General features: G+C 54.5%; 2 protein-coding genes and 1 non-coding gene across 3 annotated transcripts; all 3 read left to right on the top strand.

Moving 5' to 3' along the window:
- The first annotated feature begins 354 nt into the window (after positions 1–354).
- On the top strand, positions 355–6,588 carry GDI1 (GDP dissociation inhibitor 1). Its single transcript, XM_066249682.1, has 11 exons — positions 355–636; positions 1,828–1,935; positions 2,079–2,178; positions 2,322–2,456; positions 2,904–3,102; positions 3,376–3,507; positions 4,192–4,291; positions 4,729–4,900; positions 5,196–5,340; positions 5,454–5,508; positions 5,598–6,588. Exons 1-11 carry the CDS (start codon positions 592–594, stop codon positions 5,748–5,750), a joined length of 1,344 nt encoding a protein of 447 aa, XP_066105779.1. The 5' UTR covers positions 355–591; the 3' UTR covers positions 5,751–6,588.
- A 707-nt stretch (positions 6,589–7,295) lies between these two features.
- On the top strand, positions 7,296–15,424 carry FAM50A (family with sequence similarity 50 member A). Its single transcript, XM_066249933.1, has 13 exons — positions 7,296–7,535; positions 8,683–8,767; positions 8,870–8,969; positions 9,234–9,379; positions 13,168–13,244; positions 13,367–13,433; positions 13,569–13,630; positions 13,919–13,995; positions 14,392–14,446; positions 14,658–14,706; positions 14,789–14,859; positions 14,955–15,065; positions 15,237–15,424. Exons 1-13 carry the CDS (start codon positions 7,425–7,427, stop codon positions 15,243–15,245), a joined length of 1,020 nt encoding a protein of 339 aa, XP_066106030.1. The 5' UTR covers positions 7,296–7,424; the 3' UTR covers positions 15,246–15,424.
- A 6,640-nt stretch (positions 15,425–22,064) lies between these two features.
- Positions 22,065–22,140, top strand: TRNAN-GUU (transfer RNA asparagine (anticodon GUU)). Its single transcript has one exon. It is a non-coding gene; the product is annotated as a tRNA-Asn (tRNA).
- The last annotated feature ends 1,173 nt before the right edge of the window (positions 22,141–23,313 follow it).

Below are 23,313 nucleotides of genomic sequence, written 5' to 3'. Positions count from 1 at the left end.
AGGTGTAGCTGTAGCCAAGTCAGGCTAAGCGGGAGGCGGGGAGGCCTGTAGAGGTCCTGCAGACTGCGTCAGGGAGGCCGCGAGGGCTGGAGGGTCTTTAGCAAGCCTGACCCCTAAGAGGCTAGTATGGGGAGGGGGCTGCAATGCGCAGGCAGGAAGGACCAAGGCGGTCAGCCCCTGGGGATGACAGCAGTCACAATGGCAGCCCTCGTCCCTTCGGGGCCACCCTAGGTTGCAGCAGGGGCATGCGCCTGGTCCGAAGGGTGGGGCGGGCGCGGCAGCTCCCGCGCACGGATCCCTTTCGCAGCACCGGCCACCAGCCTGCCCCGCCCTCCCCGCCCCGCCCCGCTCCCCTCGGCTCTGCGAGCGGGACCGCGCTGGTGCTGAGGCCCGGGCCCTGGCAGCCCTCCCGGGTGGCGAGCTGGGAAGGCGGTGGTTCCGGCCGTGCGCAGCGGGGAGGGGACGGGACTCTTTGACGCGGCGGAGGGGTCGGGCGGCGACCGATGCGCCGCCATCTTTGGTCCAGTGCGGCGACGGCGGCTGTGGTGAAGGAAGAGGAGGAGCCGACGGCGCTGGCACCGAGGCCTGACCATGGATGAGGAATACGATGTGATCGTGCTGGGCACCGGCCTCACCGTAAGTGCGGCCTCGGGCGCCCGGAATCCGCATCGCCCCCTCCTTCCCACAGTGCTGCCGCCCCCGGCCCCATCCTGTCACTGCCAGCCGCCGTGCTGCCGGCCCTGGCGCTCGGGCATCCAAGAAAAGCAGCCCCTTGCTCACCCCCTCACGATGTCGCCTCTACCCACCGCCGTGGCCCCCTCTCCAAGAGAGGGCCCCCTATTTTTCCGCCTGCTAGACTGCCCGGGCCCCGACCGCCGGCCCCTTCCATCCTCCGCAGCCCAGCCTGCAGCCCCACTCGGCCCAATATCCCCCAGTGCCCCCTATACCGCTCTCACCATCGCCTGTACCCCGGCCCGACCAGCATCCCCTCTCATCTTTGCTAATCCTGATGAAGATGAAATACAAGAACCTCGGGTCAGGGACCCTCGCCGGGTGGACCCTCATCCTGCTGCTTCGGCTTTTTATGGGGCCCGGGGATGCAGGGAATGTTCCAGAAGGAGCAGCCGTGGGGGCAGGAACCACATTCCCGCTACCCCGCCCTGGTTTCCCATGGAGACCGCGGGCTGGCTAGTGTCTGCAGCCTTTGTCCTTGGGTTAGTGATAGTGAATGGTAACTGTCTCCCCCGCGTCCCTCGGACCCGTTGGACAGCTCCTCTGCCTCTTCTCCCTCTGCCGTGGCGCAGAAGCCCCTCCCTGGGCGGGGAGACTCAGGGTCAGGGACAGTTTGGAGGACCCCGCAGCTCAGGGTGGGGCCTGTGATTCCTGGACCGTGATAAGCCTTTCTTCATTTCCTCGGGCCCTTCACTGTCCAGCTGGGTCTCCTCCGTGGCTCATTGTGTCTTATGTCTTTACATGTGGCTCTACGTAGATAGATGATGTTTTTCTGGCATGGTGGTAGTTGCTATATAGACAGACTGTCTGTGTGTCTGCTGGATACTCTCCGATGTTTCCATTATTTCTTTTCTCTATTTCTTTGCTTCGCAAGGTTATAAAGGACACTGTGTTAGATGAAGCCATTGTCCCCCAATTTTACGTGAGGTAGCCAGCGGGGGCAGGGGGAGGGATGAAAGGAGCTGTCCACTGGCGCAGAGTCCTTCTAGCTTGGCTCTCCTCTCTGCTTTGGGGTGGGGAACAGAGAGTTCTAGTAAGGGCTGCTAGTGGGAATGTGGCCAGGTGGGAGTGCAGCAAATGTTACCCCTTCCCCAGGAATGCATCCTGTCTGGGATCATGTCCGTGAACGGGAAGAAGGTGCTGCACATGGACCGGAACCCCTACTATGGGGGTGAGAGCTCCTCCATCACACCCCTGGAGGAGGTGAGGCCACTTGAGCCCAGGTCCATCCTTGGTAAACTCTTGCTTAGGGTGCTGAAGCAGCTCCTTGGGTTCTTTGGGCAGGGGGGTAGGGAAGGGAGGGGTGGTCTTACAGGTACCTCTCTTTTTCTCCTTCCTGCTTGTAGCTGTATAAGCGTTTTCAGTTGCTGGAGGGGCCACCTGAGTCGATGGGCCGGGGCCGAGACTGGAATGTTGACCTGATCCCCAAATTCCTCATGGCCAATGGTGAGGGAGACGAAGGAGGTCTTGTAGGGGATGATTGGGACAACCAGAGAAGGGTCAGGCTCCACAAAAGAGGCAGAGAAAGCAGCTAGAGCTTCTGGAGGGAGCAATGCTAATACTGTTGCCATTCGCTCACCACCGTGCAGGGCAGCTGGTAAAGATGCTCCTGTATACAGAGGTGACTCGCTACTTGGACTTCAAGGTGGTGGAGGGCAGCTTCGTCTACAAGGGGGGCAAGATCTACAAAGTGCCATCAACCGAGACTGAAGCCTTGGCTTCTAGTGAGTGCGGGTCCCCTGAGCCAGCGAATCACAGGGATGGGGGCAGCTATTCAGAGGAGGGTGCCCCTTGCGCAGGGTCACATTCTCCATGCAGGACCAGAAGCCTTTGCTCTGCCTTTCTTCTACCACCGTGGACTGTGCCTTACACTGGTTGCCCGGAGGGAAGTCCACGTGCAGAGGGGATGTGGAAGGGGGACTCCTTGAAAGACTTCAGCCTTTGACGGGCTCCACCTGACCAAAACATACCCCAGTGTCAGAGCTGGGGGGGGGGGTGTCGGTGCCTTAGATGGGAAACTGAGGCTGAGAAGGGCAGAGAGATTAAGGTCATGTGGTGGTTAGCAAGAGAACTCAGATGGGAGCTAGGGAACCTGCTTTCTTGGCCTGCCTTATGGGAAGGAGAGGTTCACGTTCTGTGGTGCAAAAGCTTTCCTCACATCGCCTCTGCAGATCTGATGGGCATGTTTGAGAAACGGCGCTTCCGCAAGTTCCTAGTGTTTGTGGCAAACTTTGATGAGAATGACCCCAAGACCTTTGAGGGCGTCGATCCCCAGAGCACCAGCATGCGTGAAGTCTACCGGAAGTTTGACCTGGGCCAGGACGTCATTGACTTCACTGGCCACGCCCTGGCACTCTACCGCACTGATGAGTGAGGGGAAGCTGGCATGGCACACCTCACACTGCACCTCACCTGGCCTGCACCCTTCCCTCCCTACTTCTGACTGCTGCTCTTTCAGCCCACCGTGCATATCTCTTGTACTTAGCCACACACTCACCTGTCACTGTTTCCATTCCTTACCTATATTTAATCCATGGGCTTCCCCAGGCCATAGAGGGTGGGGGAATGCTGGCCTGGTGCCTGGGTGGGGGTGAGCTGGGGATTCTGCTGTTGAAACCTCTTCTCCTGACACTGTCCCCCCAGCTACTTGGACCAACCCTGTCTTGAGACCATCAACCGCATCAAGTTGTACAGCGAGTCCCTGGCCCGGTATGGCAAGAGCCCGTATTTATACCCACTCTATGGCCTTGGTGAGCTGCCTCAGGGCTTTGCAAGGTGAGTTCGTGGCTTCTTTCATTTGGCAGTACTGAGTAGGACCAAGGCTAAGAATGAGAATGGCCCCCTTGAGCATTTTCATAGCATTTTATACTTTGCCATTGTGGTCTTCATTTACTTTGCATCTTCCTTGAGTAACGGGGGTGCTGCAGTAGTGTGTTGAAGTGCAGAGTTGAAGAATAAGGCCGCCCTGGCCAGATGTCTCAGTTGGTTAGAGCTTCGTCCCAAAGCACAGAGGTTGTCAGTTCAGTCCCTGGTCAGGGCACACACAGGAACAGATCAATGTTGTTGTCTCACTTTCTCTCTCCTCCTTTCTCTTTCTCTAAAATCAACTTTAAAAAAAAGAGTCAGGTCACCATAGATGGGGCTTGCTCAGCTCCTCACCTGAGCCAGGCACTGCTAGGATCGGGCCAGGGTCCTTGGAACCCTGAGTCAGGACTTCTCCAGAGCCCTTCATTTTTGTTTCCCAGACCATTTTCGTGCGAAGCTGTGCCCTCTTGCACCCTTACACTAGTCCTTTGCCAGATATTCTAGGTGACAAATCTGGGACAAACTATTGGGTCTCCTGAGCTCTGCCTGCCTGGGGCACCCTTCTCTGTACCCCAGTGCTGGTACGGGAAAGGTACAGTGGCACTAACCGTTTCTCCTGGGTGGGGTACTTCACCATCACTCTCTCCACCACAGATTGAGTGCCATCTATGGGGGGACATATATGCTGAACAAGCCTGTGGATGAGATCATCATGGAGAATGGCAAGGTGGTGGGTGTGAAGTCTGAGGGAGAGGTAAGCCTTCCCCACAGTGCAGTCATGATGGTTTGCGTGGAGTTTGTTCTCCTTAGAGGCTCTTTTCCCAGTGTCCCTGGCTCTGCTGGGTTTGCTACTACTCAGCTCTAAAGGCCTCGGGCTGGGAACTGGGGCTCTGAAGAAGTCTACTTAGCCATTCCTGTTGGCCAGAGGTGTCTCTCAAAGCCCATGTGCTGTGTCAGTGATCAAGGGAGTGTGCCTGATGACAGTGTCTCCGCAAAGGGGTTACCTAACCCTGTGCATTGGGGCATACCTCCCTGAGATGCAGGACGAAGCTGTATGTTACAAGAGGGGCAGTGGTGGCAGCTCAGAGGAGTACCCCTGCTTGCCAGAGCTGCCAGCCCTAGCTGTGGGCCTATCTTCATGACTATGTAGCGGAGTGTTAGATAGGGGCAAGGCCTTTTGGTACTTCACAGGTGGCCCGATGCAAGCAGCTGATCTGTGATCCCAGCTACATTCCAGACCGTGTGCGGAAGGCTGGCCAGGTTATCCGCATAATCTGTATCCTTAGCCACCCCATCAAGAATACCAACGATGCCAACTCCTGCCAAATCATCATTCCCCAGAACCAGGTCAACAGAAAGTCAGGTGGGCCAAGCTCCATGTGACTTCCTTTAGACTGTTGTCTTTTGGATAACTTTGCCTCTCCTGATAAGCTTTGGGGCTCTCTGCCTGATCCCCCATGGGAGAATAGGGACCCGCATCACAGTCCCCATGACTTGAGGATCTAGGGGTTGGGTGACTTGGACACTTCCCCGTCATGAGGGTGGCAGCTTGGATGCTGCCTGCTGTGTGGAGCTGGGAGGGGCAGGCAGGTCCAAATTGAGCCCACTCCTGGGGTCCCTTTATGTGCCCACATTAATGGAGCGCTTCCTGCGGGCAGACATCTACGTGTGCATGATCTCCTACGCACACAATGTGGCTGCTCAGGGCAAGTACATCGCCATTGCCAGCACCACGGTGGAGACCGCAGAGCCTGAAAAAGAGGTCGAGCCGGCCCTGGAACTACTGGAGCCCATTGACCAAAAGTGAGGGGCTTGGGGGAGAAAGGGAGTCAAGGAGCTGGGGGGCTGGGGGTTGAGGACCAGGGAGGGCAAGGCTGATTGTGAGGCCTGTCCCCTTCCCTCCATTTGCCCCTCAGGTTTGTGGCCATCAGTGACTTGTATGAGCCCATCGACGATGGTTCTGAGAGCCAGGTAAACAGCCTGTCCCGGCCCCGGCTCCTGACTGCCTGCTCAGGGCCTCAGCCCAACTCATCATGGGCCCCGGCTCTGGCTGTTTTCAGGTGTTCTGTTCCTGCTCCTATGATGCCACCACACACTTTGAGACAACCTGCAATGACATCAAAGACATCTACAAGCGCATGGCAGGCTCCGCTTTTGACTTTGAGAACATGAAGCGCAAACAGAATGATGTCTTTGGAGAAGCTGACCAGTGATTGCTGACCAGCCCTGGATGCCCTCTCCCCTGTTCTCTAGGGCTAGGGAGAGGGGTGTGGCTGGGCACCCCTGTTTCCAGCATCCTCTGCTTCTACCACCACATTCCTGTCACCCACCTCATTGATTCACTGACCAAATCCTTAATCTTAGTGATGGTTTGGGAGGCGGTGGGGGGTGGTTAGTTGGATAGCATCCTCTTTCTTGGCCCTTCCTTATCCTGGGAAAAGAGGGTTCCTCCCCTGTGTGATTCTTCCCCCTATCCCTAATTCTTCTGCCCTGTTTGGGAAGACTGTGGAGGAAAAGCTGACTTCTGCCCCCACCGCTCTTATTCCCACTGTTGTGGCCTTTGGAGATGCCCCCTGCCTCCCCCCACCTACTCGTGCGTTGAGAGAAGGGACCCTCCCAGCATCAAGTTTCATCCTTTATTCCTCCTGCCCCTCTTAATTTATTCTAATTTATTAACTTCTCCCCGCCCAGTCTGAGCAGGAGTGCTGGCCCCCTCCCTTGCAGTCTTCTGGTGAGGCTGGGGCTGTGGAGCAGCTCCCCTGGCCACCTGGGCAGCCTGGGAGGGGGAAGGGCTTGGGTGTGGCCTCATTGGAGGTTTGTCTTGCAGTTTTTGTTTCTTTGTGTTTGTGTCCTTTGAAACTGGCTGAGAGAAATGTGAGCAAAGCAGAAGGAGGTGGGAAAATGGATCCAGACCCCCAGTGTGCCCTCCCCCATGCCTTTCCCTTAGTGGTGGGAAACCCTTATCTTGCAAAGTGAATGTGTGCCCTTCCCCAACCTCTAGTGTATTCCACAGAAAACAAAACCTCCCAATAAAACTGTGTGGAAACCTGAGCCCAGATCTTAAGCTTTATTAACCAAAAGCTGGGCATCGTGTGGGGCCTCGGCTTCCTAGGATGTCATGCTGTCCCTATGAGTTTGGGACTCTGGCTTAGCTGGGCTCCTGATGGCTATAAAAAGGTCACTTTCTTTATGACGGAATTAAAGGGCCGAAAGGGCCTGTACAGAAGCAATAGGTTATATCACCCTGCCCAAGGCCACCCAGCAAGTTAGTGCTGGCACCAAGACTGCAACCCTTGAGGGTCAATGTGAAAAACTGGGAGAGGGGTCTGGCCTGGGGGTTGAAGAGGAGGGAGCAGGGTCCTTGCCTCCAGGTAAAGGAAGAGGAAGCAGAGGGCACCCACACCCAGCCTCGTGGGAAACGGGGGACTGGGGCCCAGTCTTGGGTAAAGGTCAAACTGGTGGAAGCAGGTGAAATAGGCTGTCTCAGGCAGGGCAGCAACAAGGTGGAGTCTGGCTTTGGGTCGGGTCAACATCAGGGAAATGGAGGGCCCAGGGGCTCAGCCTTGGGATCAACAGGAAGATGTAGGACTAAGGTACCCAGCCTACGGCCTGGGAAAGGGTAGGAGGGGTGTGATCGACAGCAGGAAGCGGAGGGTACTGGAGGCCGGCCTCCGGTGGTTCGCAGGGCGGGGCGGGCGGTGGTCACGTGCCGGGGCAGTTGGCGCGGGGCGGGGCCCCCGCGCGCTCCCTGTCGGACGTCACGGCGCGCGCGCGCGGCCGGGCGGGCGTCTGCTGACTGCACTGAGGCCGTACGTCGCGGTCACCACAGCCGCTGACCGCCGGGCTGCTGTCTCTGCTGCCGCTGTTCTGCCGCTGCCACCGCCACCATGGCTCAGTACAAGGGCGCCGCGAGCGAAGCGGGCCGCGCCATGCACCTGATGAAGAAGCGGGAGAAGCAGCGCGAGCAGATGGAGCAGATGAAGCAGAGGATCGCCGAGGTGCGGGCTGGGCCGGGGCGCCTCAGATCATGCGCGCTGCCCACTGCCCGGGCCTCCTGGGGCCCCGCGCGACCCCGGGAGGCGGGCGTAGAGCTTGGCTCTGAGCCGGAGCGGGGCTCTTGCTGGCTGACCTCCAGCAAGGGGCAGAAGTGAGCCGGCGACTGTCTGCTCATCTGTAAAATGGGCCCAGAAGGCTGAGCTGAACTAGCTTGTGACAAACTCCACCTGGAGGAAGCAACAGTCAGTGGTTCCATTGTTCACATCAGAGAGCCCCTTGGGTGGGTGCACAGAGCATCCTGGCTCTGGTCCCTGAGACCAGAGAGTGAGGTCTCTGCCCTGAGCCAATGGATACCAGGAGGGGTAGGCCCCACAGGCCCCAGCCAGCCCACCGGTTTCTGAGACTCTTTCCAGAGCCTTTTGCGCAGCAACAAAAGTAGGCATGAGGACCAGGGGTGCTAGCGGTTCACAAAAGGCTTCAGTGAGTGGGAGGTCGGGAAGGAAGGTGCCCTCCCTTGGGCTTTGCAAGAGACTCTTCCTTTGGAAGAGCGTGGGCTCAGGACAGGAGGGGCGAACAGACACCCACCTTAGGTCCTGTGGAAGCCGGGCTCAAGGAAGTGGCCCCATGCTGAGGCCTGCTGAGGCCTCAGTTTATTGCCCACTGTCCCAGTTCTGACTCCCTGGAGGCCACTGGCTAGGGAGACCTATGTGGGATGGAGCTGAGCTGGAGTGAGGAGACCTCACGGGAACTGTTGGCAACATCCAGAGCCCAGAGGGAGCAACAACATTGCTCAGTGAGGGACTAGGCCCTTGACTACTATTGACTCTCCTGTCACCCCGTCCTTGTCTTGGGTTACAAGCCAAGAGCTTTAGCTGAAAAGCTGGTTATGAAAAACTCCAAAGGCAGGTAGAGACTGTGGCTCCAGGCTAAGGGAGCTCTGGTCCCCAGCGGGAGGCAGCTCAAAGGTCACAAGGAAACAACCTCATTCAGTGCCCCAGCACTGAAAGAGCCCCTCACAGCCCTGTGGGACCTTCTACCAACCTAGGAAAGGGGACGTGTCTCTCCCAAGGTCATGTAGACCAGGAGCAGATCTGGGACTAGAACGCAGGCCCAGGTCCCCACTTCCACCCTACTCTTCCTCTCCTACAGGAGAACATAATGAAATCCAACATTGACAAGAAGTTTTCTGCACACTATGATGCTGTGGAGGCGGAGCTCAAGTCCAGCACCGTAGGTAAGCAAAGCCACACATGTCACCCTCTCTTGAATCCAGAGGCCTGTTGCTTTGCTGACTCTGGGTGACCAATCCTTACCCCCATGTTTCCTGGCCTCACAGGACTTGTAACCCTGAATGACATGAAGGCCAAGCAGGAGGCATTGGTGAAGGAACGGGAGAAGCAGCTGGCCAAGAAGGAGCAGTCGAAGGAGCTTCAGCTGTGTGTCCTCTCCTCCCTACCTGTGATCCCCCTCTGAGATGTAGCTAGTGCTTGGGGTTGAGTCAAGCTGTTTCTGTATCTTGAATGGGGGACCCTTGTGCCATAATAAAAGCCCTGCCCATGAGCTCGAAGTAACCCAGGACAGTAGGACTTCTCAGGGTCTGCACCACGTGGGCACCACAGTGAGCACGTAGGGGGCTCTGGGTCAAAGAAGGGGTCTTGGAGTGAGGATGTGGTGCATGATGGCTATCCATGCCTTGGCAGGAAGCTGGAGAAGCTGAGAGAGAAGGAGCGCAAGAAGGAGGCCAAGCGGAAGATCTCCAGCCTGTCCTTCACCCTGGAGGAAGAAGAGGAGGTGGGCGAGGAGGAGGAGGAAGAGGCCATGTATGAGGAGGAGTTGGAAAGGGAAGGTGAGGGCAGTCTTGGGGCACGAGGGAGGGGCCTTGCCTGCAGTGCTCTGTCCTGGGTTTCTGGTTCTAGAGTGAAGAAGCATATCCACCACCCAGCCTTGATTGCCCGCAGCGTTTGTGATTCCCAACCTCACATGTCAGGGCAGGAGAGAAAGAGCCCAGTCTGCACTGTAGATAAAACTGAGTTGGGGCTGGGGCTCGCTTTCAGTGGCGGAGTGAGTCAGAGCCATTGTACGGCCCCTGTACAGGGGCATAGGGTCTTCAGTGCAAGAGGCTGTCAGAGCAAGGTGTTGTAGGTACCACGAAGGATGGACCCAGGAGGAGAGAGGGTGGTCTAGATCAGAACTTTCCATGATGGCAGAAATATATGTGTCTATGCTGCCGGGTGGCCACTGAGCATGTGGTTCATGTGACTGGGGCACCAGATCATTAAATTTTGTTTGATGAATTTCAGTGTAGAAATCACCCTGGTCATATAGCTCAGTTGGTTGGAGCATCGTCCCAAAGCACAAAGGTTGCTGATTCGATGTCCAACCGGGGCACATACAGGAGCAGATTGATGTTCCTCTCTCTCTCCCTCCCCCCCCAAATAAATACAATAAACATTTTTTTTAAATTTCAGTGTAGCCTGACCAGGCGGTGGTGCAGTGGATAGAGCGTCGGACTGGGATGTAGAGGACCCAGGTTTGAAACCCCAAGGTCACCGGCTTGAATGTGAGCTCATCTGGTTTGAGCTTAGCTCACCAGCTTGAGCCCAAGGTCGCTGGCTTGAGCAAGGGGTTACTTGGTCTGCTGTAGCCCCACGGTCAAGGCACATATGAGAAAGCAATCAATGAACAACTAAGGTGCTGCAACGAAGAATTGATGCTTCTCATCTCTCTCCCGTCCTGTCTGTCTGCCCCTACCTGTTCCTCTCTCTGTCTCTGTCTCTGTCATACACAAAAAATTTCAGTATAAATTGACACAGCCACAGAAATTCAGTGGCTACAATTGGGCAGTGCAGGTCTCAGCTGAGGGAACAAGGAGTTATAGGGACAACTTTGGAAGGGTGGGGAGTAAGGATGAAGCCGGCATGGGGCCCTATATGCCTTGCTCCTGCTCCAGGCTAGGCCGGGGCCAGGGCAGAGGGACAAAAGCAGGGCACTGTCCCTCTCACGGGAATCAGTGGGTCAGCATGCAACCTGCCAGGGCTCAGGGCCAGCCCAGGACCAATCCAGGGCTCAGGGAAAGTGTCCCATTGGGAATAGTTGTGTTGAGCCAATGAGGGGAATTTTATTAGCTGCCAGAGAAATGGGGGAAGGGAATGTGTAGAGTCGAGAAATGAGTGAGCCCGGAAGTGGAGCAGCAAGAGGGATACATTTGAGGGCTTGGGAGGGTAATGGCAGGTTTGGCCTGGTTTAGAAAATATGATGGCCAAGGAGTGGTGCAAGATGGCACTACTCAATGTGGTGACAGGCTGGGTATGGCAGGGTTTTTTTTGGGGGGGAGCATGGGTTTGTTGTTCCACTTAGTTGTGCATTCATTGTTTGCTTCTTGTATGTACCCTGACCGAGGATCGAACCCTCAACCTTGGTGCATCAGAACAATGCTCTAATCTAACTGAGTACCCAGCCAGGGTGGATGTGACAGCTTTAATGGAAGTGGCTGATGTGGACAGGAGTAAGCTTGTGGGCCTCCTGGCATTGCAGGTGTTCCAGGAGCCACAGTAAAGCATATGAAAAGAAACAAGTGAAGTTAATTTTAGTATTAGTTGGTAATAGTAAGTATTTAGTGATATTTGGTATCTAATATATTACCATCAGCACATCATCTATGTGGTAGGGGTTACTGTTTTAGCCAGCAGTCTGGGGGAAGGCTGTCAACCTCTGTGTGTTACTGAGGTCTCATTGGGAATTCCCTCTCAGAAGCTTCGTTGCGGGGATCCAGTGATGAGCTATCAGTGTGGGATTTGTTAAAAACTCTGGGGGATTCTAATGTACAGCCAGGCTCTGGAAACCCTGCCTTGGAGTATCAGGCCAGGATGCAGCTTTGTCTACGGGTCTGTGGTTCTCAAGGGTGCTCCAGGACCCCTGGGGGTCTCTGAAAACCTTTTGAGGGGTCTGCAACGTCAAAAACATTTTTATAATTATGCAACGATATTCATGGCCTTTTGCACTCTGGTTCTTTCATGAGTGTGCAGTGGAGTTTTCCAGAAGCACTGTGACATGATGACATGATTCCTCTGACAGGTGACAGTGCTTGCTCTTCTGTTCTAGAGTCTTCAGTGTTTCTCAGGCTCAGTTCCTAATTCGGTAAATATCGATGGCTGCAAACCCCATAGATGAGCTCTCTGGGGTCCTCGGTAACTGTGTTCAGGAGTGCTGAGACCAGCAAGTTGAAGAACCACTATTCTAGGCCCTGGCCGGTTGGCTCAGTGGTAGAGCGTCGGCCTGGCGTGCAGGAGTCCTGGGTTCGATTCCCGGCCAGGGCACACAGGAGAAGCGCCCATCTGCTTCTCCACCCCTCCCCCTCTCCTTCCTCTCTGTCTCTCTCTTCCCCTCCTGCAGCCAAGGCTCCATTGGAGCAAAGTTGGCCCGGGTGCTGAGGATGGCTTTATGGCCTCTGCCTCAGGCGCTAGAATGGCTCTGGTTGCAACAGAGCAATGCCCCAGATGGGCAGAGCATCGCCCCCTGGTGGGCATGCTGGGTGGATCCCGGTCGGGCGCATGCGGGAGTCTGTTTGACTCCCTCCCCGTTTCCAGCTTCGGAAAAAATACAAAAAAAAAAAAAAAAAAAAAGAGAACCTCTATTCTAGTTCATCCATATCCTAATTGGGGAAACTGAGTCCCAGAGTCCAGGATATTGGCAAGGCTGGCCTTTTCTTCTTCCTATTGGCTCTGGTCTTAGTAGCCATGGGACTTTGGGCTTTAGTTTCCTAAATGGGAAAAGGGAGTGTCATGCCCTTTTGGGGCTCTTGTGAGGATTAAACGAGACATCAGCTATGTGACTATGGTGAGCACAGCTCCTAGCACAGAGGGGTTTTCCCTCAAGCACTCGCCCCTTTGCAGATGCCTTACCCATCCAATGCGAAGGGGCCTTTGCTGCCTCAGACACTGGCCCTGTGCCGAGGTACTCTAGGTCACAGCTAACAGGACAAGAAGGCAGTGCCTGGTCATCCAGCTGCTGGCAGTAGATATCAAGGTGAAGGCTTCTTTTTTTCTGAAGCTGGAAACGGGGAGAGACAGGCAGAGTCAGACAGACTCCCGCATGTGCCCAACCGGGATCCACCCAGCATGCCCACCAGGGGGCGATGCTCTGCCCCTCTGGGGCGTCGCTCTGTTGCGACCAGAACCACTCTAGCGCCTGGGGCAGAGGCCAAGGAGCCATCCCCAGCGCCTGGGCCATCTTTGCTCCAATGGAGCCTCGCTGCGGGAGGGGAAGAGAGAGACAGAGAGGAAGGAGAGAGGGAGGGGTGGAGAAGCAAATGGGCACCTCTCCTGTGTGCCCTGGCTGGGAATTGAACCCGGGACTTCTGCACGCCAGGCTGACGCTCTACCACTGAGCCAACCGGCCAGGGCCAAGGTGAAGGCTTCTTTGCAAGGGTGCCTTTTAGGTCTCCATAGGTACTGTGAAGAGGACCATGCAGGCTGTTGTGGCTGGGAGCAGAGGGCAGTGTGTCCCAGCCAGTATGGTCTAGGAAGCAAAGCCTCCAAGGAGGTGGCGTTTGAGCTGAGGCCTAAGAGACAAAGGTCCAGGGTGCCATGGAAACAGGCCCATCACACAGCTGACTCCTGTTTCCTTTGGCTCCAGAGATTCCTGTGAAGAAGAGAAAATTGGGGAAGAACCCAGATGTGGACACAAGCTTTTTGCCTGACCGTGACCGTGAGGTAAAGGCAGCCTGACTCCAGCCCTGACCCTGACCTTGGCAGAGGCCTTTGCTCAGGAGTGAGGCCCTGCCTGCCCTCTGAGCAGCCTCGGACCTCCCTCTCATATCCCTTTCCTTTCCCAGGAGGAGGAGAATCGGCTCCGGGAGGAGCTGCGGCAGGAATGGGAAGCCAAGCAGGAGAAGATCAAGAGTGAGTGCTCCCCAAATGGGATCCTCTTGGCTGGCCTACGGAGCAGTGAGACCCGGGGCTGGGGATGAGCCCCAGGGAGCTGCGGCAGCTGGGCACCCGTGATTCTGAAGTCGAAATGGCAATTCTGCTTTGTAGGCGAGGAGATTGAGATCACCTTCAGTTACTGGGATGGCTCTGGGCACCGGCGGACAGTCAAGGTTGGCAGTGTGGGGCGTGCACCCCACTCCCTGTGCTCCTCAGATTCAGTGAGAAGGAGCTTTAGTCCTGACTTTGGAACCCCGCAGGCCCCTTCATGGGGGTGGGCCCTGGGGGTCTTGGGGGGAACAGGGAAGAGGACCTGGCTACCTGTGACAGTAATGAGGGGTCCAGGTCCCTGGCAGGGGCCTCCAGGCCACTGTCTTCTTGAGAACCTTCCTCCAGGCTTCCCTCTTACTCTGCCAACTCTTTGGTGTCCTGGGTGCTGGCTCTTGGGCCCACTCATGCAGATGAAAAAAGGAAACACTATGCAGCAGTTCCTGCAGAAGGCCCTTGAGATCCTGCGCAAAGACTTCAGTGAGCTCAGGTAGGGTGTGTGTGCACATGTGTCTCTGCGTGAGCCTGTGTGAGCCTGTGTGAGCCTGTGCAGCCTGCAGTCCCAGCCCTGGTACCACAGCCCCCAAGTGGTAGCTGCTGCTTGCGGCACCCCAGGATGATTGTCCCTGGGTAGGAAGGTGGCGTGCTGGCACTGTGCCTGAGGAGAGGGTCAGGATGTTTTCCCAGCCCTCTCACCACACGCAGTTCAGATGGAAGCATTGGCTTTAGCTCGTTAGCCCAGAAGTGGAGGACAGTGGACGCTGTCCTGGGCTCACCAAACCTAGCAGCCTGCCTCAGGGCAGGTACGGTGGCCTCCCAGCCCCAGCCCTGGCCTCCTCGGCTGGCTGCTTTCTCATCCATCCACACCCCCTTGCCTTTCTCTCAGGTCAGCTGGGGTGGAACAGCTCATGTACATCAAGGAGGACCTGATCATACCCCATGTGAGTCCCCTCTCTTCCCACAGCCCTGGGCGGGGTGGCGGTGGGAGGGCTGCTGGGCGTTGGCGTGCCTGGGGGCTTTGTGGGACAGTCTCTGCTCTAGGGCCTTGGTTTGGGCTGGGGGCTCAGGTAGTGCTGCCCGCATCCAGTCTGCGGGCAGGCAGGTAGGAGAGGCAGAGATGGGTCATCAGCCACGGCTTTCCTACCTTCCTAGCACCACAGCTTCTATGATTTCATCGTCACCAAGGCGCGAGGGAAGAGTGGTGAGTGTGCCCTGCCCAGCAGCTTGTCCCCAGCCTGTCAGGGCAGCAGCCTGAGGGCAGACGGGCTGCTTCTTTCTTGCAGGGCCACTCTTTAATTTCGATGTTCACGATGATGTGCGGCTGCTCAGTGATGCCACGGTGGAAAAGGACGAGGTACGGTGGGGCCGTGGGGGCCGAGGGAAGGAGGAGGGGAGCGCTCGGGCCCCCTGCTGGCTGAACCAGAGGCCTGGCCCTTCTCCCTTCCTCAGTCGCATGCGGGCAAAGTGGTGTTAAGGAGCTGGTATGAGAAGAACAAGCATATCTTTCCTGCCAGCCGCTGGGAGCCCTACGACCCAGAGAAGAAGTGGGACAAGTACACGGTAAAGAGGCCCCTCTGCGCGGCCCCGTCGCTGGGCTGGTCAGCTGGCGCGGGAGGGAGGAGCTGGCCGGGCTGGGGGCGGGGTTGCACTGTTCTGCTAGGGGACCGCAAGCCATGGGCCAGCCCGCCCCGCCACTGGTTTCCCTTCTCTGCCCCTTTGTCCTCACACTAGATCCGGTGAATGCAGAGGACAAACAAGCTCGCTCCCCTCGTTCCCTTCAGCCTCCCCATCGCCCAGGTCTCCGGGGTTCCAGACACCCGGCTACCCCCTCTGTGACGTCACTGATCACCTGCCGTCCCTGATGTTGTCACTTACTGCTTTTTTGTTTCATGATAAAGAAATGCAACGTGTCAGAGTCAGAGCACTTGTAGTGTGTATTATTTAAAAAACATTTTTTGAGATAAAATTCACATAACATAAAGTTCACCATTTGGGCTATTTGTAAGTGTACATTGTCAGTGTTGTGCAGCCATCTCCTCTGTCTAGCTCTAGGGTATTCCCGGCACCCCGAAAGGAGACCCTGTACCTGTTAGCAGTCTCTCTCCCAGCCCCTGGTACCCTCTAGTCTACTTCCTGTCTGTGTGGATTTGCCTATTCTGCAAGTTGCACATAAATGGAATCATACAATTCTTGTGGTCTTTGTGTCTGGTGAGAAAGTGTATGTTTGGTATGGGTGGGAATGTGAGTGTGGATGGAGAAGGGGAGCGTTTGCAACCCACAGGGGCTGGGCGGGCCCAGCTGGCCCTGCAGTGTCTGCCCGCAGGGCACCTACGTGGCATTGTGGTTCTTTACTGTGAGTGGGAGGGGAGCTCCACTCCAGGCCTCCCTCCCAGGCCCGTGGGCTCTTCTTGTGTCTCCAAGTTGCTTGTCCTCTAGGGCACAGGGCTATCCTGGGGCTCCCAGCCACCCTGTATTGGTACCATAGCTGTGCAAACCCAGCCTTGCCTTCCTTGCTCTGGGCCCTTCCCGGAATCTTCCTTAGTCTCGACGTGAGAAGGCTGTTGCGAGTGCCCTTCTCAGACTGCCTTGGAGCCGGTCGCTTTCACAGCCTCAAGGGGGGAATCTGGGTTAGGGGTGGGTTCTCCCTGTTCTTGGGTATGCTGAGGCACGCAGACCTGGCTCCAGGAGGCTGAGGAAGGCAAGCTGAACACTCCTCCTCCCACCCTGAGGCCTGAGGCCAAGCCGAGGGGACAGGGGACAGCCTCTGGCTAGTAGGGAGCTCCCTAGCTCTGGGTCTGGCCTCCCCTCCCTGGCAAATGTGTGGGTTCTGCTGGGCGCAGAAGCTCCTGTGCCCTCCGCACACAGGACCCTGTGTCCTGTTCAGTCATGGCCTGGGGGGACCTGGCTGGCAGCAAGAGCTCTCACCTGTGCTTCGGGGCCCTGGCTCTGAGATGTATCCATCTGGGATCACTTGGAGGAGGGAGGAGGGTAGAGTAGGCTAGAGCACCTCAGGCGCAGCAGGGAGGGGGGTGGCCAGGCCTGACCCTAGGTCATGAACAAGTCTGGGGAAACTCAATGGGACCTTTTGTTTGGGTCCTGGAACCCTAGAGAGGGGATTGTTTAGCCTTCTGCACCAACCTTCCTCCTGTATTCTTTGAGGAGCCATTAGAAGCACAGGCTTCCCAGAGAAATGAGCCCCTCTCAGCCAGCTCACACAATGGCAGATGGTTTTCTTTTCTTTTTTTTTTAATATTTTATTGATTTTTTAGAGAGAGAGGGGATAGAGAGGGGGGGGGGAGGAGCTGGAAGCATCAACTCCCATATGTGCCTTGACCAGGCAAGCCCAAGGTTTCGAACCGGCAACCTCAGTGTTCCAGGTCGACACTTTATCCCACTGCGCCACCACAGGTCAGGCCGGCAGATGGTTTTCAAGGCTGCCTTCAGCCTTGCACCTTCTGGAAAACAAGCTCCTTGAGGCCCAATTTTGGGTTCTGGCAGGGAAGTACCTGGTTTATGGAAGGCCCCCTTAGTCCCTGGCAGGTTGCACTGAGGCAGTAGGGAGCCCTTTGAGATCGGGATCAAGGGATAAGGGCAGTGATGGGGTTCAAATATAATAATATAACAACTGGTTCTCTGCCCTAATGACCGTTTTAAGTATAAAAAAATGATATACCGAAAGGTGCTTTATTATTTCAAGCATTTAATACTTAAATAAGAACAATAAAAGAGGTACACAAAACTAGATTATGTTATGAGTTTTAAAATATTATTAAAAATATTAAGTAATACCTGACAAAAAACAATAAAACTTATTTAAGATATTTCCATATTGCTTCTTGATTGGTGTCCACACTTGCAATTTTTTCACCTATGGACGGAATGAACATCACTACAGGTGTTTAGAATATGCTGTTGCGCAGATGAACGTAAAAAAAAAGAGCAAGGAATGTAAATTTGTGATTTCCACATTGGGCGGCTGCCCAGGCGCCCACCTTAGAGAGAACCCTGATTACAAGTGCCATTTTAACAACCGGTTCACCAAACTCATCAAAAAATTAGGTATTAGTTCTGCAGAACCGGTGCAAACCGGCTAAATCCCACCACTGGGTAGGGAGATTGGCAGAGAAGAAGACCCACTTCCTTGTAGCCAGTGAAGAGATGGAAAAGGCTATCCCATGGTGGGGGCCCCAGGGCGGAACCCCTTGTCTTAAGAAAGGACTGCCGCCTGACCAGGTGGTGGCGCAGCAGATAGAGCGTCCAGCTGGGATGCGGAGGACCCAGGTTCGAGACCCAGAGGTCACCAGCTTGACCACAGGCTCATCTGGTTTGAGCAAAAACTCACCATCTTGGACCCAAGGTCACTGGCTTGAGCAAGGGGGTTACTCGGTCTGCTGAAGGCCCGCGGTCAAGACACATATGAGAAAGCAATCAATGAACAGCTAAGGTGTCGCAATGCGCAACGAAAAACTAATGATTGATGCTTCTCATCTCTCCGTTCCTGTCTGTCTGTCCCTGTCTATCCCTCTCTCTGACTCTCTTTCTGTCTCTGTAAAAAAGAAAAAAAGGAAAAAAAAAAGAAAGGACTGCAGGAGGCTGAGCTGGAAGAGCATTGGCAGAGCAAACTGCTTACAGCTGTCCCCTGAGTTGTTGCAGGGGCAAGTGCTGGCTAGCCCTGGGGCTCGTGCCTTGAGACCTTGGGTTGACATGAATGTGGAGCTCAGCGGTGAGGCTGGACATCTGCAGAGAGAAGTTGGGGAGCTCCTATCTGATGTTCTGAAAATACATGAGGTCACTGAAGTCAGTAAGCAGTCAACAATATTTCTGGGGACCAGTGTGCCAAAGCCAGAGGTGGGCTAGATCCCAAAGACACAGTGGAGACAGTGGAGACACAGTGGAGCCAGGTTTACCTTACTTGCCCGGGATTCATTCATTTTGTGTGCGTATGTGTGTGAGGTAGTGTGAGTGAGTGTATGTGGCTATAAGTAACAAATAGGGAAACAAAAAATGAACAAGCAAGGTGAAGAGGACTTACTGGCGTAGTGACATTGAAGCTGATAAGAATGGCAAGTCAGCCATCCCAAAACTGGGAAGGGGAGATCCACATGCAGATGCGAGGTGAGCAGGAACTAGAATAGAGGGAAGGAAGGAGGAGAAGGAGAGTGGGGAGGAATGGTCACAGAGCTTGCTGAGTGGGAAGGGAGGATGCTGATCTTTTCTTGTTTACCTTGAACTGTTCTGCAAAGGCCAGACATTCACCTGGTTCACACATCAGCACAAAAGGGCAGACATGGTGATGTCTCACCTCTGCCTAACTCTCCTCAATGCCCCCAACAAAGAAGCACTTGCACTTGTCACTTAATATATCCCAATAGTCGTCCATATCTGTGTTTGCAGAACCTCCTTATTCTCTTTTGTAAAGCAGTGTAATTAATTTTGCAGATATTGGCAAATTCTTTTCCCCAGGGCCTGACCCACTTTGTAGCCCCACCGGCAGGTGAGAGAGTCTTGACCCCCCTGACTTTCACCCACAGGGCACTGTTACTTCCCACGAGGAGACATATGCAACCTGGGATAGAACATGTGGTCTCTTAGCGTGGGTTTTTAAAAAATTTTTTTCCACTAAGGAAAAATTCACATAGCAAAAATAACCATTAACTATTTTTAAAATTGCACTTTTTGGTGGCCTTTCGTATATTCACAATGTTGTGCAACCATCCCATCCACCTAATTCCAGAACATTTTCATCACTTCAAAGGGAAACCTCATACCCATTAAGCACTGTCTCCTCGTTCTCCTTCCTCCCGGCCCTGGCAACCACCAGTCTACTTTCTACTTGCATGGATTTGCCTATTCTGCACATAAATGGAATCATGCAATGAAAGATCTACATAGACCGAAAGACATTCTATAATCATGAGTCAGAAGACCCAATACTGTCAGGATGACTGTATTAAGTTTCTTTGCTATAACGATATTCTATTCTATAACAAAAACTCAGGAGCTTAAAATAATATTTATTACCTGAAAGTTTGTACAGGTCAGAAGTCTGGGCATGATGGAACTAGATTCTCTACTCAGGGTCTCACAGGCTGTAATCATAGAAGAAACTCAGGGTCCTCTCCCAAACTCACATGGTTCTGGGTAGAATTCAGTTCCTTATGACTATAGGATGGAGGTGCCTGTTCTTTCATTGGCTATTGTTCAAGGAACGCTTTCAGCTCCCAGAGGCTACCTAAGGTTTCTTTCTTTTTTTTTTTTTCTTTTTTTTTTTTGTATTTTTCTGAAGCTGGAAACAGGGAGAGACAGTCAGACAGACTCCCGCATGCACCCGACCAGGATCCACCCGGCACGCCCACCAGGGGGCGACGCTCTGCCCACCAGGGGGCGATGCTCTGCCCCTCCGGGGCGTCGCTCTGCGGCGACCAGAGCCACTCCAGCGCCTGGGGCATAGGCCAAGGAGCCATCCCCAGCGCCCAGGCCATCTTTGCTCCAATGGAGCCTTGGCTGCGGGAGGGGAAGAGAGAGACAGAGAGGAAGGAGGGGGGGGGGATGGACAAGCAAATGGGCGCTTCTCCTATGTGCCCTGGCCAGGAATCGAACCCGGGTCCCCCGCACGCCAGGCTGACGCTCTACCGCTGAGCCAACCGGCCAGGGCTACCTAAGGTTTCTTGCCACCTGGCCCCCTCCATAGCCCCTCTCATGCTTTGAATCCCTCCCTTTACGAGGTTTCCTGGTCTTGATTAAGGGCTCACCTGACTAGGTCAGGCACACCCAGATAATCTCCCTTTTGATGAACTCAAAGTCAGCTGATTAGTACCCTAACCATGGGAGTGATGTCCCATCATGCGCGGAGGTTCTGCTCTGCCTCAGCAGGAAGGGATTGTATAGGTTTGTATGCTAGGAGGCAGGAATCTTGGGGTCATCTTAGAATTCTGTGCCCAAATGACAACTCTTCCTGAAGTGATTGTTGACTTCTAGGCAAGCCCAGCGTGCTTTTCAGTAGAAATTGACACACTGACCCTCAAATTATATAGAAATGCAAAGGACCTAGAATATACAAAACAATTTTGAAAAAGAACAAAATTGGGCCCTGGGTGGATAGCTCAGTTGGCTAGAGTATGGTCCTGATATAGAAAGGTTGCAGGTTCGACTGCCGGTGAAGGCACACACAGGAATGAACTAATAAATGCGTGAATGGGTGGAACAACAAACTGATCTCTCTTTCTCTCCCCACCCCCTTTCTCTCTTTCTCTAAAATCAATCAATAAATAAAAAAAGAACAGAGTGAAAGGGATCACATTAGCTGATTTGAAAACTTATTAGGAAACCACAGTAATCAAGCAGTGTTGTATAGGTGCAAGGATAGGCATAGAGGTGGATGGCACAGAATTAAGATTCCAGAAATAAATTTTCACATTTATGATGTTTAAGAAATGGGGCTGGCCCTGGCCGGTTGGCTCAGCGGTAGAGCATCGGCCTGGCGTGCGGGGGACCCGGGTTCGATTCCCAGCCAGGGCACATAAGAGAGGCGCCCATTTGCTTCTCCACCCCCCCCCCCCCGTTCCTCTCTGTCTCTCTCTTCCCCTCCTGCAGCCAAGGCTCCATTGGAGCAAGGATGGCCCAGGCGCTGGGGATGGCTCCTTGGCCTCTGCCCCAGGCGCTAGAGTGGCTCTGGTCGCGGCAGAGCATCGCCCCCTGGTGGGCGGAGCGTCGCCCCTGGTGGGCATGCCAGGTGGATCCCGGTCAGGCGCATGCGGGAGTCTGTTTGACTGTCTCTCCCGTTTCCAGCTTCAGAAAAATACAAAAAAAAAAAAAAAAAAAAAAAAGAAATGGGGCTGGAGCCCAGGCTGCTTGGCTCAGTGGTAGAGCATTAGCCCGGGTTCAATTCCTGGCCAGAACACACAGGAGAAGCACCCATCTGCTTCTTCACCCCTCCCCCTCTCTTTCTTTCTGTCTCTCTCTTCCTCTCCCACAGCCAAGGCTCCACTGAAGCAAAGTTGGCCCAGGTGCTGGGGATAGCTCCATGGCCTCTGCCTCAGGCGCTAGAATAGCTCCGGTTGCAACGAAGCAATGCTCCAGATGGGCAGAGCATCGCCCCCTAGTGGGCATGCCGGGTAGATCCTAGTCGGGTGCATACAGGTGTCTGTCTCTCTGCCTCCCCGCTTCTCACTATCAGAAAAATACAAAAAGAAAAGAAAGAAAGAAATGGTGCTGGAGCCCTGGCCAGTGGTGCAGTGGATAGAGCTGCCTCCTGGAGTGCCAGGGTCGCTGGTTCTATCCTGGGGTTGTGGGCTCAATCCTAAGGTTGCTGGTCCAAGCCCTGGTCAGGGCACATATAGAAGCAATCAAGGGTGCACAAATAAGTGGAACAATGAGTTGATCCTTCTCTCTCTCTCTCTCTCGCTCTCTCTCTCTCTCCTTTTTTCTCTCTCCCTCTCTGAGAAAGAAAGAAAGAAAGAAAGAAAGAAAGAAAGAAAGAAAGAAAGAAAGAAAGAAAAAAGAAAGAAAGAAAGAAAGAAGAAAGAGAAAGAAAGAAAGAAATTGGAAAGAAAGAAAGAGGCCCTGGCCGGTTGGCTCAGTGGTAGAGCATCAGCCTGTTGTGCAGGAGTCCTGGGTTCGATTCCCAGCCAGGGCACACAGGAGAAGCACCCATCTGCTTCTCCACTCCTCTTCCTCTCTTTCCTCTCTGTCTCTCTCCTCCCCTCCCGCAGCCGAGGCTCCATTGGAGCAAAGTTGGCCTGGGCGCTGAGGATGGCTCTGTGGCCTCTGCCTCAGGCGCTAGAATGGCTCTGGTTGCAACAGAGCAACGCCCCAGATGGCCAGAGCATCGCCCCCTGGTGGGCATGCTGGGTGGATCCCGGTCAGGCGCATACGGGAGTCTGTCTGACTGCCTTCCCGTTTCCAACTTCAGAAAAATACAAAAAAAAAGAAAGAAAGAAAGAAAGGAAGGAAGAAAGAAAGGAAGGAAGGAAGGAGAAAAGGAGGAAGGAAAGAAAGGAAGAAAGAAAGAAATGGTGCTTGTGTAGTCAAATATCTGAATGGAAAAAGTAAACTTTTTTTTTTTTTCTTTTCTGAAGCTGGAAACAGGGAGAGACAGACAGACTCCCACAAGCGCCTGACCGGGATCCACCCGGCATGCCACCATGGGGCAACGCTCTGCCCACCAGGGGGCGATGCTTTGCCCATCCTGGGCGTTGCCGTGTTGTGACCAGAGCCACTCTAGCGCCTGGGGCAGAGGCCACAGAGCCATCCCCAGCGCCCGGGCCATCTTTGTTCCAATGGAGCCTTGGCTACGGGAGGGGAAGAGAGAGACAGAGAGGAAGGAGAGGGGGAGGGGTGGAGAAGCAAATGTGCGCTTCTCCTGTGTGCCCTGGCCGGGAATTGAACCCGGGTCCTCCGCACACTAGGCCGACGCTCTACCGCTGAGCCAGGGCCCGAAAAAGTGAACTTTGATTCTCATGTTATGGCTTGAACTGTGTTTCCTGGGAAGATACGCCAGTGTCCTTCCTGTCCCCTGTAGAGGTAGGGTCTTTGCAGATATGAACCAGTTAAAATGAGACCATATTGAAGGAGAATACACCCTAATCTAATATAATTGGTGTCTTTCTAAGAAGAGAGGAAACAGACAGACAGACAGACACAGGGAGAATGCTATGTGACAAGAGAGACTGGTATACTGCATCTATAACCCAAGGAACGCAAAGGATTGCTGGCCCCCTTCAGAAGAGACAAGGAAGGACCTCCCCTAGAACCTCTGGAGGGAACGGGCTTGGCCCACTCCTCAATTTCAGACTTCTGGCCTCCAGAA

The sequence above is a fragment of the Saccopteryx bilineata genome, chromosome X (genome assembly GCF_036850765.1).
Source record: "Saccopteryx bilineata isolate mSacBil1 chromosome X, mSacBil1_pri_phased_curated, whole genome shotgun sequence".
NCBI classification, from domain to species: Eukaryota; Metazoa; Chordata; class Mammalia; order Chiroptera; family Emballonuridae; genus Saccopteryx; species Saccopteryx bilineata.
This window is presented reverse-complemented; position numbering and strand designations above follow the sequence as displayed.

Coding starts and splice junctions, on each gene's coding strand:
- FAM50A (XM_066249933.1), top strand. CDS start 7,425: ATGGCTCAGTACAAGGGCGCCGCGAGCGAAGCGGGCCGCGCCATGCAC. Junction 13,631..13,918: donor GGCACCGGCGGACAGTCAAG/GTTGGCAGTGTG, acceptor CCACTCATGCAG/ATGAAAAAAGGAAACACTAT. Junction 13,996..14,391: donor AAAGACTTCAGTGAGCTCAG/GTAGGGTGTGTG, acceptor CCTTTCTCTCAG/GTCAGCTGGGGTGGAACAGC.
- GDI1 (XM_066249682.1), top strand. CDS start 592: ATGGATGAGGAATACGATGTGATCGTGCTGGGCACCGGCCTCACC. Junction 1,936..2,078: donor CCATCACACCCCTGGAGGAG/GTGAGGCCACTT, acceptor TCCTGCTTGTAG/CTGTATAAGCGTTTTCAGTT. Junction 2,457..2,903: donor GACTGAAGCCTTGGCTTCTA/GTGAGTGCGGGT, acceptor TCGCCTCTGCAG/ATCTGATGGGCATGTTTGAG.